Raw genomic sequence first — 17946 nt, 5'->3', positions numbered from 1 at the left:
TCAATATCGTTCTTCCATGTAATTGCAATACCTTTGCTTCTTACAGATGCTGTGTGACCTGGTCAGTTTCTCCAGCACTTTTGTGTATTGCACTAATAATCTTGATTCTACTTGAGGACAGTGCAGCTTCTATTCTCCATGCTCAACACTGAACATTACAGCACAGAAACAAGCCTCCTCAGCCCTTCTAGTCTGTGCCGAACTTCTTTTTTCACCTAGTCCCACAGACCTGCACCGCACCCGGCACCTCTCCCATCCATGGACCTGTTCAAATTCTTAAAGGTTAAAACTGAGCCCACTTTAAGGTGAGAGGAGGAAAGATTACAGGAGTTTTATGAAGCAAGAGTTATTTTTCCTACACAAAGTGCAATGGGTGCCTGGAGCACATCGCCAGAACAGATGGTGGACGCAGATATGACGGCAATCTTTAAATGATATTTAGACAGGCTCATGACAGACAGGGAATGGAGGGAAGGAGACATGTGCAGGCAGGTGGGATTGGTTGAACTTGGGCTCATGAGGAGGGCAGACCTTGTCGGCTGCTGTACCTTTGTGCATTGCTATAATGCACTGTGTTCCAATTTTGCTTGGGTAGTCCAGAATAAAATGCAAAAACCTTTAGGTTGAAGTATGATTATAATGGAAAGAAGAAAAGTGCATGAAGAGATGAGATCCAGGGTAGCAGAACAGATGACAAGAGTAGATAAGATGAATTTGCAGTCTAGGTGAGAGAACGAAGAGCTTAAGTAATGCAGTTGGACTGCAAGCAGTTTCGAAAATAAGGATGCTGAAGGATCAAATATAAAGATGGAAAATTAAATCGGAAAAATTAAAATGGGACAAGAGGAAAAGATGAGAAGTGATGGGTGAGCAAATCCAGATAGAGCATTGAGGTGTTTTACATGATTCAGAAGGTGATGAGCAGAACCTGATAGGACATATTATAATAGAAAAATCTGGAAGGCAGGAGAGTAGACAATGCTCTAAAGCAGCCATTCTCAAACTTTTTTTTTAAGGCTATGGCCCCCTGCTCAAGTTTATGGGTCTCCTTCCCTGTGAATCGGTTTCTTCTGTGTGATAGAATATGAGATAGATGTATTTGGGAGATAAATTGGTAAAATTAGAGTAGGTTACATACATTCACACACTTTAAAACAGATTTCATTTGAAATACTGAAGAATTCAATGACTTTACAGAAACTATGGAGAATGCAGTGCACATTTCACAAGGAGGTGCTAATTGAAATGACATCATTAAAGAACAAGCAGGAGACACTCTGGCTGTTGAAAGCTCTATGCAAGGGTTTTGACAGTGCACAGGAAAGTCACTTCTGGGTTTTAATTTACCTAAAAACAGATGGGAGCAGGAGATTAACTCCTATTGTTTGCTGGAGAAGGTGGGGGTTTTGCAAGTGTGAGAGAGAAAGAAGGACATGTGGCTAGCAGTTGGTATCTCAGATGAGAGAGAGAGAGAGAGAGAGAGATAGAGAGAGAGAGACAGACAGACAGACAGAAAGAGAGAGAGAGAGAGAGAGAAAGAGAGAAAGAGAGAGAGAGAGAAAGAGAGAGAGAAAGAGAGAGAGAAAGAGAGAGAGAGAAGAGAGAGAGAAAGAGAGAGAGAAAGAGAGAGAGAAAGAGAGAGAGAAAGACGAGAGAGAAAGAGAGAGAGAGAAAGAGAGAGAAAGAGAGAGAGAAAAAGAGAGAGAGAAAGAGAGAGAGAAAGAAGAGAGAGAGAGAGAGAGAGAGAAAGTGAGAGAGAGAGAGAGAGAGAGAAAGTGAGAGAGAGAGAGAGAGAGAGAGAGAGAGAGAGAGAGAGAGAGAGAGAGAGATGAACAGGAAGCTTGTTGGAACTGAAACAGAAAACTCCAGAGTTACGGATGGCTGGAAGTGCTATCTGTCTGATGTTTCTCTTGGAATAAGAGGAACTGAAAGGAACTCTGTGGGTTAGCCTGAAAGAAAGAGGTTATTATCTGGAGAACCCTGATGGGGCAAGTTTCGTTAGCAAGACATATGAGCTCACTAATGGTGGTACGTCAGCTGTGGAAATTCCTGGAACCACAAATCTCTTTCTGCAAACCCTACGAGAACCTTCCTGAGCAGTAAACATCTACCTTTCGAGCAACAAAGCCTAGTGAACTTCATACATGTTAAATTCTATGCACAGTATAAGAATTGCCTGCAACCAGAGAACTTGGAGGAATGATAAGTGAGATTGACTGTGAACCAAAGAACTTTCTTAAATGGACACACACCTCACATACACGTGCTTAGAATTAGAAGGTGATTAAGTTGGGTTAGTTAAGTTACTAGAGATGTTAAAGTTTGATTCTGTTTTCATGTTTAAAGATCAATAAAAACAACTTTTGTTTAAGTAACCCTATGTCGCAGTGAATATCTATTGCTGCTGGGTTTTGGGGTCCTTTGGGCTCATAACATCTGTACTTCTCTCCTATCGACTACATTTTAAAAAACTATAATTCTATAATTTCAGTCTGTGGCCCCATGAAATGTGCTGTGGACCTCAAAGGTAGGGGGAGGTGGCCCTTTGGAGAATGGCTGCTCATGAGGAAGGCAGTGAAAGTGATGGGGAGGAAATTCAGACAAAAGAATCATTCTGGCAAAGTATAAAGGGGGACAGGATGAGGAAAAGAAGCCAACCAAGGCAGCATGGTTAACGTAGCAGTCAGTACAACACTATTACAGCGCTGGCGGCCCAGGTTCAAATCCCGCGCTGTCTGTAAGGAGTTTGTACGTTCTCTGAGTGCTCGGATTTCCTCCCACCCTTCAAAATACATACTGGGGTTGTGGGCTATTTGGGAGACATGAGCTTGTGGTCTGGAAGGGCCTGTTACCCTGCTGTATGATTAAATTAAAAAAATTTTTTTTTAAAAGTTGCAGATACTGTAAATCTGAAATAAAAGTGAAAATATATACTTAGTATAGCAGTTCAGGTATCTGGAAAGAAAGAGTTAACTTTTTATATTTAACTACCTTTAAGATTTTTAAATTTAAATTTAAGACATACAGTATGGTAATAGACCATTTTGGCCCAAGAGTCCGTGCTGCCCAATGATATCCAATTGACCTAACATCCCGGTAACTTGCTGGAAAAGAGAGCAGTAGAGAATGAACAAAAGCAAAGAAATTGGCATGTAAGCTCGGACAATGCAGGTGTCACATATGGTAGGTAATCAGAATTTATCCTAAGGGATAGTATAAATCTATATTTTAAAAGTCAAAGATTAATCAAGGACAATTAATGTGGATTTGACCAATTTGAGTGAATTCCTTGAGGTGGTATTGAGGAGAATCAATGAGAGCAGTATGCTCATGGAATTTAGAAATCTTTCGACAAAGCCGTAGGCTTCCTTTACTTTTTTGACAATCCTCGTATACTGCTGGCAGGTGCTTATGTGACTGAAAATAGTTTCAAAGCCTCAGTACTTGGCCATTTCTATGACGTACTTAAGACATGGATCCCAATAACAAAGATTGGGAATGATACCAAAATTGGCTGTTTGATTTACAGTGAGGAGAAAAGCTGTAGGATCTTTCTGAGTAATTAGGTAGGAAAGGCAAATGGAATTTAATTCAGAGAAATAAGAAATGTTCTTAAGGGAATGCCATAATGGAATGGAATGTACAAAACATGGGAGGAATACAGTATCAAGATCTGAGTTACAGGAAAAGCTAAACAGGTTAGGACTTTATTGCCTGGAGCATAGTAGAAGAATGAGGGAAGATTTGATATTTAAAATTATGAGGGGTGTAGATGGAGTAAATGCAAGCAGGGTTTTTTTCCACTGAGGTTGGGAGAGATAAAAACTAGTGGACATGGGTTAAGGGTGAAAGGCGAAAACTTAAACTTAACATTAGGAGGAACTTCTTCAGAGAGCAAAGGGAGTGTGGAACGAGCTGCCAGCTAAGGTGCTGAATGCAGGGTCAATTTTGGCATCTAAAAAAAAATTGGCTAGGTACATGTGAAGGGTATGGAGGCCTATGGTCTGGGTGCAGGTCAACGTGACTATGCAGAATAACAGTTCACACAGACCAGGTGAGCCGAAGGGCATTTTTTTGTGCTGTGGTGCTCTATGGAGATTAGAGCAGGCCAATAATGCAGTAAGCTTTCCATTATTAGCCAAGCCAAAGAATACAAAGATTAATCAAGGACAATTAATGTGGATTTTGCTGGAAATGTTCACAACACAAGTTAGGCTACAACTCGAGTGTGTTCTGGTCATTACAGTACATGATGAATGTTTGGACTGGAGAGAGTGCAGACAAGATTTAGAAAGGTTCCACCAGGTCTTTTGGAACAGAGAGATGGCAGATGTAATTGCTGAAATAATTGAAGTGACGAGAAAACACAAATAAAATGGATTTATTTCAACAATATGGAGGCATTAATTAAAGGCAACCTTGAAGAAAGGTGAAAAATGGTAGACATCTGGAAATTTCTGCCTAGGGACAAATTCATTGTTAATAAATTTTTGTTTGTAATATATACAAGGGAATTGGAAGGCAGTGCAAGTGGTCTAATTTGCAATTTTGCAGATGACATGACAATCATGGAGTTATGGATAACAAAGTTGTGGTTGTGACTGGATGCAGATGTCATCTATCAGCTGGAAAGTTGGATATAATCTTAATCCAGACAGTGTGAGGTGATGCACTGTGATTAGTCAAATTCTGTTGGGGCATGTAATTGCTAGTTCCTTAGGAGTACTAATTTACACACAGACATTGGGTTGGAAGTCCATAGCTCACTGACAGTTAGTGAGCAGTGACAAAGGGAGTTGGTTTGCTTGACTTCACACCGCTGAATCATTGACTGTTAAGATGCACATTGCAGGCATATAAACATTGGTTCGACTGCTTATGGGGTCTTGTGTACAATTGTGGTTGTCACACAAATAGAAGAATAGAGAGGATGCACAAGAGATGCACCAGGAAGTTGCCTGGATCAAAGGGGCTACTGTTATATGGAGACACTGGATAGCCTGAAGTGTGACTTTCATAAAATTATCTGTGGCATAGATAGGTCAGAATATTTTTTTCCAAACCAAGGGAGTCTTGAACTAGAGCAGTGGTTCTCAACCTTTTTCTTTCCACTCACATACCACTTTAAGTCATCCCTATGCCATGGGTGCTCTGTGATTAGTAAGGGATTGCTTAAGGTGGTATGTGAGTGGAAAGAAAAAGTTTGAAACCTACTGTTTTAATGGACTCGTTATGTGCATGGTTTCATAACTCCAAAGGAAATGGGCCAGTGACAATTTTTCTCAAACAAAATATTTCAGTAACAATTGGGTCTAGAGCAGTGGTTCTCAACCTTCCCTTCCCATCCACATCCCACCTTAAGCAATCCCTTACTCATCACAGAGCACCGACGGCATGGGGATTACTTAAGGTGATGAGTGGAAAGAAAAAGTTTGAAAATCGCTGCATAGACGAGGTTATCTGTCACTAATCAGTCTGACCAAAAGTACTGTCAGCCACAAAAAAAAACCTCTCGTACTGAGGTTCAGAAATGTAACTTTGGTCAAGTTAAATGCAGCACTTCTAACACTATGACTTTTATTTCTGCTGACTCAGATCTAGACGCAACTTGGATGTAAATACCTTGCCCATCGTTACTGCACTCTGAACTCGTGCTGCCACTGCATCCACTCTGGCACTCATTCGCAAGAAGTTGATGGACTGATTCTTTTGCCGGATTGCATTTTCTGCATGTATTCTTGCTACCTCTGTGTTACCTTTTTGAATTGCCTGTAAACACAATGAAAGAGATGCATGAAAGCAGATCAATTCAGCTTTGACCTTTGGAGTAAGAAAGGGATAAATACAACCATTAGTTTCATTGCAGTTTATATCGACAGAGCATTCTTTCGAAGTCATCGATGTATTGGTTTTGTTTCTATTGCAGGACATTTGGAAGCCTCTCTGATGGGAAAAGTATTGATTATTTTCCCTGCAAAATACAATAAATGACTACATTTACTGTTCTGTTGTCTTGAAAATACAAATATAACCAATGTATAATTCTGGTCTATAAAAACTATTGCTTCACGCATCAACTTTGCTGAAAGATTTGGCCTTTTTTAAACAAACTACAGCCGCATCACAAATTTGTACATTGTACAATAAACTCATTATCAATTTTCTCCTTTTCCTGCATTCATCAGTTGCAACTATGGAACAATTTAAAAAAAAATGAAGCACGTACAACAAAATATATTGAAAAATATACGACCAAATTTAAATGGGTTCACTTTGTACAAAGATGCCACCAACCATTGCCACGTTGATGACTTTAGTGAAATAATGCTGTAATTTTTAGTTTGCCTTGGAGGAAGGTAGTGTAACTAAACCAAACTGAAAGATATCAAAGACAAATTCCTGTCATAAATATGAGCAAAGGTTTACCTCAACTACTTCCACAGGAAGTTGTTGCACTCTTTAAGTTTATTCTTATTAATATTAGTTATTATAAATTGATATTAATTATCAATTACAGGTGCTTAATCTCTGATCTGAAACCCTTGGGAGCAGACACTTCTGGAATTCAGAATTTTTCGGATAATAGAATAATAATAGTAACAGTGGAACTTTTAAGTAATTACACTGTTTCAAGACTCGCGCAAAACAATGTTACACTCAAACCTGCAACCAACAAAGAAATGCTCCAGAGCTGGGAGCAAGGCAAGGTACATGCTGAACCTCACCCCTTCATCATCACTAGATTTAACAATCACACACACAAAAAAAGTTCCTTTTCATTTAACAATCAAGCAGCGTGTGATTGAAAGTCATCATGGGAGAGGGATTTCACAAATCAGTTCTAGTTAAAATGTCCTGCTATAAAGTCGACTGATTCTTTTGTTCGGTGTTTATTGAACTGGAATCACGTGCCCGGGGGTGGGGAAGCTGAAGAGAAATACCCCCAGGGCCCAAGTATTTGCTCCTCTGCACAGTTGGAATCTGGCTTGGACTTGATGCATTGGAAATAAGCTTCCATTATTTTAAAGTTTGAATAAGGGATATTCAAGTGTGAGTTGAGTGTCGGTCACGTTGGGCGCCAAACGCGAGCTTTAATGAGCCAATGGCATTCATAGAAATGATGCTCTGTTTTTGGAATTAAACACCTGTATTTTTTATTATAAAACTTCCAAAGTTTGTTGTTGCACTTGGTCTGCATTCATTTATAAAATTATGATTTTTTTTTAATCACAGGGATTAACAGAGCAATTACCTAATTTAATGTTGAATAAAAACAATAGAAGCTAACTGCAATTCTGACGTAGTTTAAAACCACCAACTTACATTTATGCACATTTAATTTAATTTTTAAATTTAGACATAAAGCATGGTAACTGGCCCTTCCAGACAACAAGCCGGAGCCACCCAAATACCCCAATTAACCTAAAGCCCCCGTCCATTTTTGAAGGAGGAGGAAACCACAGACAGAGAGAGAATGCACAAGCTCCTTGCAGACAGCACCAAATTCAAACCTAGGTCACTGGTGCTGTAAAAGCATTGCTACACTAACTGCACCTCCTTAAATGTGGAAATGCAACTTACAAATTGGACCAGCGTCTCCTAATACACCACTGGCTGTGAAATACACTTCCCTTTTCAATGGCTCAACTGTTAGCAACTGAGATTAAGAGAAGTTATTTCAAGCAGAAGGTCATGAAATGAAGGGATGTGGTTAGCTATATTTTTAATGATCAGGAGCTAAGATTGACAGGTCTCTGGATACAAAGAATTAGAGGATATCGATGAGAAGGTGTTGGTTAAAGAAGGAAACAAGAAAAATAAACTTGGAAGTGAACCAGAAGCACAAGGTGTGTCATGATCTTACTAACGAGTGCAGAGAGTGGATGGCCATTTTCTGCAAAATACACCCTACACAATGCCACATTAATGAATATGTTAAGAACAGGAAATTATAGTCTGCTGAACAATTAACTGCCACTTTTAAATCCTTACGCTCACAAACCACAAATCTCTACAAAACATTAGTCAATATTTGGTAATATAACCTGCTCGAGATAACTGGAAAACATCATTGCAATGTTGTTTAGTATTAATTCTCTCATTTTAGTATTACGCTCTCATTTTTGAGCCCAATAGAAAAATAAACATTTAATTCAAACTATAGATGAGATTCAGTCAAAGATCAAACGGTGGTATACAGCAACAGAGCCTTGTGAAACATATATATAAAAGTGAATTAATGCTCTTCCTATCTATTGTCCTGGCTTTGTTTATATTATTACAACTTTTTTGAACATTTGATTATTGGAACCACAAGAGAACTCGTGCAACATGTTCCTTGGAACAAATTGGGTAAACTGGTGCCAGAAATCATTAGGGACATTAGCTTAGTTGCTTTTAAGAACATACAAGGCATTAATGATACTTCTATTTAACATATCAATATAACATACTAAAATGTGTTAAATAAAAACAATGCCCCCCCCCCCACCAAGAGGAGTTAGAACACTTTATACTGTAATCCAATTTGATCGTGCTTCATGGCAATCTTTTTATGTCAAAACGTTACAACAGATATTTTTAAAATAGATTGACGATCAGTAATGGCTTCTGGCTGTCCTGCAAGCTTGGGAAGTTTATAATCATAACAAAAATACTCTTTGTTCTTTAATCCATGTGGTGCTACTGACTGAGATTCAACTAATTAATTGGTTTATTTAGTTGGATCATTACAAATGTTTTTATTGGGTATAATTAGGGAATCAGTTCAAACTTCCAAAATACTGTATTAAAAAGAATTTTGCAGTTTCTGTAAGTGATTCAGTAGGTCCCAATATATACCGTAAATATTTGTGTATCATGCAACCCCCCCCCCCATTTTTGAGGGGAAAAGGGGGAAAAAAATTTTACCCCTGTGAATAATATGACCCCCCCCCACCCACCCGAGTCGCGCGCTGTCTCTCCTCCCTCGCCCGCCTGATTTATGCTGGCATCTCTCTCCCCACCTGCCTGATTCACGCTGCCATCTCTCTCCCTGCCCGCCCGAATCACATTGCCGTCTCTCCCACCTCGCCCACCCGATTCGCACTGGCGTCTCTCTACCTCCTCGTCTGCCTGAATCACACTGCTGTCTCTCCCCCCTCGCCCGTCCGATTCAGACTGGCGTCTCTCTCCCCACTCGCCTGCCCAATTCCCACTGCCATCTCTCCCCCCCGCACCCCCCCCCACCCCAGTCATGCTGTCGCCAATGTAGGCAGCCACTGATAATCTTACTTATCATTAAACCTGGCAGAAAAAAAAAAAAAATTATAATCTTGTGTATAATGTGACCCCCCCCACCCCCCCCACTATGGGCTCAAATTTTGGTACAAAATTTTTCGCATTATACTCAATTATTTACAGTAGATTCTAAAAACTGTAGGTCATTAGTTCTATATTTTAAACATCTTTTTATCAAGTTGTTAAGCATATCTGTGGATGACTATGTTCCATAATACTATGATTACAAATTTCTATATTTTACACATTATGTACCACAAAATGAAGATGATCTAATGAAGTCTGGAAAATGTTCACCCTTGATAATCCAGAAATACAAGAAAACTAGGACATAACATGTAAATTGAGTAAAACTATGCCTGAGGTAACGAGGAAGGTGCTGGGATAAAAAAGTAATACATATAATGTGGTAAGACTTTTAGTAGTTTTCCACTTCTGCCAGATACTCGTTAACTCCTCCTCATTAGTCAGGGGGGCAAACCAGTGTCTACACTTCCTCAGGAAGTTGAGGAAGGCAAAGATACCCTTCTTGACCACATCTTACGGAACCACAATTGAGAGTGTCCTATCTGGCTGCATCATTGTGTAGCTGCAAAGCATCAGACTATAAGTCAATATAGAGGATCACCAAAATGGCCAAGATCACTGGGGTCTCTTTCCTCCATTGTCAACATTTGCTGGTAACTTTGCTAAAATAGGGCTCATAGAATGATTTTAAATTTTTGAATTGAGACATATTCTTTTTGGGGAGAAGGCATGGAGTGGGGGTGAGTGGGAGACTGAATCAACTCATGATCGAATAGAGAAGACTCAATGGGCTCCTATATCTTATGGTCTAATAGAGAACAGTAACAGGCCCACCTGACCCACAAGCCCATGCCCCCAAAATACACCAATCCCTGTACATTTTTGAGGATCCTTTCCATCCTGACCCACTACCATCAGGAACAGGATTGAAAGGCTGGGAAATAGCTTCTTCCCGCAGGCTGAGAGAGTGATGTACAGTATCTTGCAGCTGAGTAAATCATTCCACAATATCTATCTTTATTCTTCCACAATTAATTCACAAACCAGACAAGGGTTTTTGTAATTATGATGTGCTGTCTATTGTTTGTGTACCAAGGTCTGGAAAAATGCTTTTTCATCTGGTTATGGATATAAAGTCAGGTGATAACAAAATTAAACTTGAAATAGATCATTAATTACCTTTTTGATTTTGGCTTTTTCTGTTTTCTCTTCTTTATCACATTTTTTGGCACTTCTGGAAAGTTCCTTTGCAGCAAACTTGAGATTAAACAAGTGTTCTGAAGAAATTGTTAAGGATGCAATGTCCTCAATGGTAACTACTATCCAGAGCATGCTCCAGGTGAAGATTGGGAAGATAAATGCCATGACCTTATCTGTGCAACGTCATGCAAGAACCACCAAGATTAAAGCAGTAACAGTCATCTTAGACTTTGCTTGACCAGCCGAGTTCCTCTAGCAGATCGTTTAGGTTCAGATTCTAGCATCTAGTCTCCTGCCGGCATCTCCATTCAATATGATTTGTGTGTGTTTGAACTAAGAATATATGTTCAACCAGATGGATATCGTAACCTGTCGGCCAGACTATGTGTTATTGAAGATGTGTTAAGGACATGATAGGATGAGCTGGTTGACATAACTTTGGTTTCATTTTTAGATAAACAGTAACATCTATCTTGCCAATAATGATCACAGCATACTGAAATATTCCAAAACACAAAATTACGTACAGTCAATTACTCATGAAATTTCAGGCTAACAGGACTGGATAAGACAAAATAATAATGGTTTAGGTCTTTAAAAATGTTGAAATTTTGCAAAAATCTTTTTAATAATAGAACATCTCCTTTAAATGTAGAGCTTTCATAAGAAGTTAATATTATTACTGGAGTGAACACAATTTACAACAGTAACCCAGCATTTCAGTCATAGAATTCTACACCTCAGTATGGGCTTTTGGAGCCCCTGCTCATTTTTATGTCCACCTACATTAATCCAATCTGCCTGCACCATGACTTTCCTTCTATGCCTGGCCTTTTTCAGAGCCCATCTGAATGACCCATAAATAACGTGAGTGCATCGGATTTCATTGCCTCCTTTGGCAGCGACTTGCAGATATCAAACACGTGTAATCTAATGGATTTATGTTAATCTTTAATTTTATGTTAAACTATATTTCTTTTATAAAAATGTATTAGTAAAGTAAATTATAGAGTTAACATATTGTATCTGTATTCTTAGTAAGTTACTAAGAAACAGGGTCACACACAGGTCACAGCACATTTATAGAGAACCATTAATTTCAGCTAAGAGAGTACATTCTCCTGGTGGAAGTGTCTTGAACAGACAGAGCTATTGGTTTTCAAGTGGATCTTAATTATTCAAGAACTGCTGAGGAAGCCATCTGTTTTTAATCAAAACCACTTAAGCCTCTTGAACAGTTATGGATATGGAATGGTTTTGAAAAAGGAACAGAATTTTGGTTAAAATAAACCTGATGGTCATGTGGTTTCCAAGAATTGGGACTCACCTCAGTGATGATGTAATGGTCACATGATTTGGAGAAATATATTATGAAATTCAGACATTTTGTTTTCAGTTTTTGGAACAGTTCAGATTGGAGTTCAGAGAAGTGAAAGATAGGGTTGAGTAACAGTAATCAGAACAGGTCCTGTTTGTTACTCCTGGAAGAAAGAGTACTCAGAATCTGTGGCTTTTGAATTAATGAAGACCACTTTGTTGTCTCATTGGAAAAGAGGACAGAATTCTACTGGGTCTATTTTTGTGTTTAGTCACTTCGTTTAACCCTTGTCTAGTTTGTGACTTCATCATGGAAAAAGATAACCACATTTGTTTAACCCTTGTCTGGTTTATGAATTAATTGTGGAAGAAAATAGCCACATTTGCTGTCTTTGAGGAGGGTGGATTCTTCTTATGAGTAAAAGAGGCCTGAAGATATAATGTTTAAAAGCACTTTATAATTATTTCTAAACTGAGAATTTAAGACCTTCAAGTAAGACTAAAATGATGCTGAACTTTTAAAGAGTGACTTTTCAGAATGGGACTCTATGCACAGATATATATATACACACACACACACACACACACACACACACACACACACACACACTTACATTTGCACATTGTGGGGTTAAGTTTAGAGTTAAATAAGAAATGTTATGTTATTAATAGTTTAATAAAAACAATTATTATAAATTTCCCTTTGTCTGGTGAATTTTCCATTACTGTTCCTGTGTTCGTGCTGGCAAAAACCCTTTAGTCCTAAACATAATTCAAAGGGTTGTTAGTGCATAACAGTATTAAAATAAACCTTCCTGCTCAATTCCTCTTCCAACGGTCTTCCTCTCAGTTTAAACAGGTGCTTCATACCTGCACCATGAAATAAAGATTCAAGCAATATGGCCAGTTATGTTTCTTATAAACTTATTTACCTCTATCAGGCTACCCCCTTAACCTCCTTACTTCAAGGGAATCTCTCCTCATGATTAAAGTCATTCATTTCAGTCAAGATGCTGATAAATCTCCTCTGCATTTGCTCCACATATTCTTCCTATAACATGGTGACCAGAACTGCATACAATATTCTAAAAGCAGTTAATCAATGTTTTGTAAGTTGCAACAGAATTTTTCAAATACACAAAAGTGCTGGAGAAACTCAACAGGTCCCACAGCATCCATTGGAGGCAAAGATATATCACCAATGTTTCGGGCCCGAGGTGTGAGCAAATGCAGACAGGTGCCCAAATAAAATGTTTGGGGTAGAAGGGAAGAAGAGGCAGGGGGACGTGCACATGCCAATAGCCAAAGGGTTGTAGATGGACATGGATAGGAGGGGAGTAGGGAAAACCTGAGAATTGATCATGGGAAGTGAATAGTTCTCTGGATGAAGTGCTGGAGAAAAGGAGGGATGGGGAAAGAGAGACATATGCACAAGAGGTGGGGAGCTAGACATAAGGAGACAGGGAAAAGGAGGAGTGTGAGAGATGGACCGAGTTGGGTGGGGGAGGTTAAATTGGAAAATGGAGAAGGTTTATGCCATCTGGTTGAAGGGTGCCCAGACAGAATAAGAGGTGATGTTCTTCCAATTTGCAGGTGGTCTCAGTAGGAAAGTGCATGAATCCATGAACAGACATATTGGCATGGGAATGGGAATGGGAATGGGAATGGGGTGGGAATGGTAATGGGGTGGGAGATTGAAATGGGTTGTCAATGAAAATCCCCACTATTACAGAAGACAGAGTAAATGTACTCAGTGACCAGTCTCTCTGATATAGAGGAGGCCACAGTGTGAATACTGGATGCTGACTGTTTCAACTTTTGTATTTAATCCCATGATTTATGAAGGCAAGTGAGTCATATTCTTTGCATGGACACTGCCTTGACTTGCTCAGTCCCTCAGCTTTTCTTTGTTTGCCCCTACCTCATGCCTCCTTCATGCCGATTTCGAACTTTCAGAGAACTATGCACTTTAACCTCAGGGGTTCTCTGTATTTGTCAACATTTCTTAATGTCCTACCATCTATCCCTACTGGACTTCTCACTTGTTGGGATTAAGTTTAATCTCCCATTGCAACAACTTGCCATCTGATCTAAATCCTGTGTGGCCTTGGACAACCTTTCATGCAATCCATGACACTACCTTTTTACTTCATCTGCTAGCTTACTAAACATTTCTCCCCCATACATGTAAGTCAATAATATATCGCAAATAACCAGGTTATCATTACCAACCCATGGTACACTGCAGATCGCAGACTTCCAATGAAACATCCTTCCACCACCACTCTTGCCATTGATCACCAGCCAAGTTTTAGATCCAATTAGCCACTCGTCTTCCACACAGGATCTTATCAAATGCTCAACAAAAGTACATGGAAACCAGGTCTACCACAATGCCTCCCATCAAATCTCTTTGTTACTTCCTAAAAAGCTCAATTAGAATCAGAATCAGGTATGCCATGAAATTTGTTGTTTTGTGGTAGCCCTATTGTGCAACTTATGTAAATATCTCTCTTCTTCTTTGGCTTGGCTTCGCGGACAAAGATTTATGGAGGGGGTAAATGTCCACGTCAGCTGCAGGCTCGTTTGTGGCTGACAAGTCCGATGCGGACAGGCAGACACGGTTGCAGCTATACTATTTAAATACTAAATACACTATTTAAATAAATACATTATTGCAAAAGGAGGAAAAAAGTGACGGAGTGTCTGTGGTTCATTGTCTGTTTAAAAATCTGATGTTAAAGAGGAAGAAGTTGTTTTTGTAACATTGAGTGTGTGACTTTCTGCTTCTGGACCTCCTCCCTGATGGTATCAAGGGCATGGCCTAGGTCAGTCAGGGGTCAGCAACCTTCAGCATTAAGAGCCATTTGGGCCTGTTTCCCATCAAATAAAACCCATCTGGAGCTGCAAAACCAGTTTGATCTCTAAAATGAAGAAAACACCGCATTTACAGTTTCATTACAATTATGCTATGTATATAAGGACTATAATTTGTTACATTTATGAAATAAAGAACTACAAACAGAAAACAAAGCAAAACAACAAATTCTTCTGAACTCTAACACTGAACACTGGCATGTATAAGTTTCAAATAAAATACACAATGTGGGCCTACTTGAGTGTGAATTTTTTTTAAAAGAAATATTTGTTTAATTAAAAAGAGCAAACAAAAAAAATGCCAGTTTGTATTTTATTCTGAAGGTTGCCGTCATGCATTGATTTCCTCAGTAGCGTAGCTACAGCAGTCAACCGCCAACCTAAATATAAAACACAACTACACCAGTTCAGGGTCCAATATAAAATATATTTTCAAAATAATAACTTATTCAATGATTTCTTTCACCTGATTAATGTGACTTCTGCTCCTGAACCTCACTGCACAGTTGATCAATATCAGGGCTGTAAGATGTCACTTCAATCTTCACGCAGGATTGAATGCTGTCATCCGTGAGGAGCGAGAGATGTTTGCTTTTTATGTACTTCATGCTGGAAAAAACCTGCTCACATAAGTATGTGGATCCAAAGATCGACAGAACTCCAAATGCATATTTTTTCATGTTCATGTAAGTGTCGGGAATTGAATTCCATGTTTCGAACACAAGTTTGTCCGGTTTGGGGAGGTTTTCAATTTCACTCCATTTGTGCTTCTGAGCAAGAATGGCCTTCTGATCAGCAACATCTTCAAGATCATCTGTCAAGCTTCTGAACTTAGACACCCATAAGTCTTTGTCAGCTATATCGGCCAGTTCGATCTCAAGATCGGGTTGACTTGCGTCTGTAGATGCAGTTATACTCAACATGGATAAATCGATGTTTAGGGGAGTAACAGAATCTTTCCCCAAACGCAGTTTGCCTTGCAACGATTGCACGCTATAAATACTTGTAATTGATCGGATTGTGTGCTTCTTTGAACTCTCTCAAAGAAGCGAAGTGAGACAGAGTGCCTCTCTGTACATTTCTAGCAAACAACTGTCATCTTGCGCTTAAACACCAAAACCTCCTCCAGCATCTGCAGGGATGTACCTCCTTTCCCCTGATGATTTTGTTCAGCATGTTAAGGTGCACTGTCATATCTATCATGAAGTGCAGCTTTTCCAGCCCATCTGGCTATTTGAGCTCCAGAAAGATGAGCCCTTTGCTTTCCAGGAAAGTTTTTACAAGCTCCAGACACACAGCAAACTGCTTAAGCACCTCCCCTTTGGACAGTGTCCGGACTTCGTTGTGCAGCAGAGTGTGTGCTTTCAACTTCTTCCATTAATGAACGGAACTGGCAGTGGTTTAATCCTTTTGCCATTATTTTAAACATAGAAGATAGGAGCAGGAGTAGGTCATTCGACCCTTCGAGCCTGCTCCGCCATTCAACGAGATCATGGCTGACCTTAAAGTTCAGTACCCCGTCCCCGCCTTCTCTCCTTAACCTTTAATACCCTTATACTGAAGAAATAGATCTAATTCCCTCTTAAATATATTTAATGAACCTGCCTCTACTGCCCTCTGTGGCAATGAATTCCACAGATTCACCACCCTCTGGGTAAAGAAATTCCTCCTCATCTCGGTCCTAAATGGTTTGCCTATTATCCTCAACCATGGCCCTGGGTTCTGGATTTTCCCATCATTGGAACCATCCCATCTGCATCCATTCTGTCCAGTCCTGCCAGAATTTTATATGTCTCTATGAGATCCCCTCTCAATCTTCTAAACTCCAGCGAGTACAATCCCAATTTGCGCAATCTTTCCTCATAAGTCATTCCTGCCATTCCAGGTATCAGCCTGGTGAATCACCTCTGCACTCCCTCCATTGCAAGAACATCCTTCCTTAGATAAGGTGACCAAAACTGCACACAATACTCCAGGTGTGGTCTCACCAAGGCCCTGTACAGCTGTAGTAAGGTATCCTTGTTCCTAGACTCAAACCCTCTTGATATGAAAGCCACATACCATTTGCCTTTTTAACCACCTGCTGTACCTGCATGCTCCTCTTCAGAGACTGGTGTACAAGTACCCCTAGGTCTCTCTGCACTTCCCCATCTCTTAATCTATTGCCATTCAAATAGTAATCTGCCCTTCGGTTTGTATTACCAAAGTGGATAACCTCACATTTATCCACATTGTAGTGCATTTGCCATGTTTCTGCCCAGTCCCTCAATTTATCGAAATCACACTGGAGCTTCCTGACCCCCTCTTCCGTGCACACAACCCCTTCTAGCTTAGTGTCATCTGCAAATTTGGAGATATTACATCCAATCCCCTCATCCAGGTCATTAACGTAAATTATGAACAGCTGGGGTCCCAGTACAGATCCCTGTGGTACCCCACTGGTCACCGCCTGCCACTCAGAAAACGAGCCATTTATCCCAAATCTCTGTCTTCTACCTGCCAGCCAGTTCTAAATCTACATCAATACTTTGCCCCCAATCCCATGAGCCTTGATTTTGGAAGCCAGTCATTTATGCGGGACCTTATCGAAGGCCTTTTGGAAGTCCAGGTACACCACATCCACTGGCTCTCCCCCATCTATTTTACCTGTCACCATCTCAAAGAATTCCAATAGATTTGTCAAGCACGATTTACCTTTTGTAAATCCATGTTGACTCCGTCCGATCCCTTCTCTGCTAGCCATATGCTCCGCTATTACATCCTTAATAATGGATTCCATCATTTTGCCCACTACTGATGTAAGGCTCACCGGCCTATAATTCCCTGATTTTTCTCTACCCCCCTTTTTAAATAGTGGGGAAACGTTAGCTACCCTCCAATCCATGGGTACTGATTCTGAGTCTATCGAGTTCTGGAAAATAATTCTTAAAGCATCTGCTATCTGAATGGCCACTTCCTTGAGTACCCTAGGATGTAGATTATGAGTCCCTTGGGATTTATCTACCTTCAATCCCATAAATTTCCCCAAGACCATGTCCTTAGACATACTGATTTCTTTCAGTTCCTCCCTTGCATTAGTCTCTATGTTTCCCAACATCCTTGGGAGGTTATTTGTATCCTCTCTTGTAAAAACAGAACTAAAGTAAGAATTTAATTGGTCTGCCATTTCCTTATTCCCCATTATATATTCCCCTGATTCCGACTGCAAAGGACCTACTCTGGATTTCACCAATCTTTTCCTCTTGA

At 39.8% G+C, this 17946-nt stretch overlaps 1 protein-coding gene across 1 annotated transcript in view; it reads right to left on the bottom strand.

Annotated features, from left to right (window-relative positions):
• Positions 1 to 17946, bottom strand: part of chmp1b (charged multivesicular body protein 1B) — a 49643-nt gene that overhangs the window by 18834 nt on the left and 12863 nt on the right. Inside the window, exons 2-3 of the mRNA XM_069893764.1 lie at positions 10486 to 10583; positions 5623 to 5769 (exon numbers count right to left, since the gene is read on the bottom strand). Of these exons, the coding sequence (XP_069749865.1) occupies positions 5623 to 5769; positions 10486 to 10583 (245 nt within the window). The remainder of the gene's footprint in view (positions 1 to 5622; positions 5770 to 10485; positions 10584 to 17946) is intronic.

The sequence above is a fragment of the Narcine bancroftii genome, chromosome 8 (genome assembly GCF_036971445.1).
Source record: "Narcine bancroftii isolate sNarBan1 chromosome 8, sNarBan1.hap1, whole genome shotgun sequence".
Classification (NCBI taxonomy): Eukaryota; Metazoa; Chordata; class Chondrichthyes; order Torpediniformes; family Narcinidae; genus Narcine; species Narcine bancroftii.
This window is presented reverse-complemented; position numbering and strand designations above follow the sequence as displayed.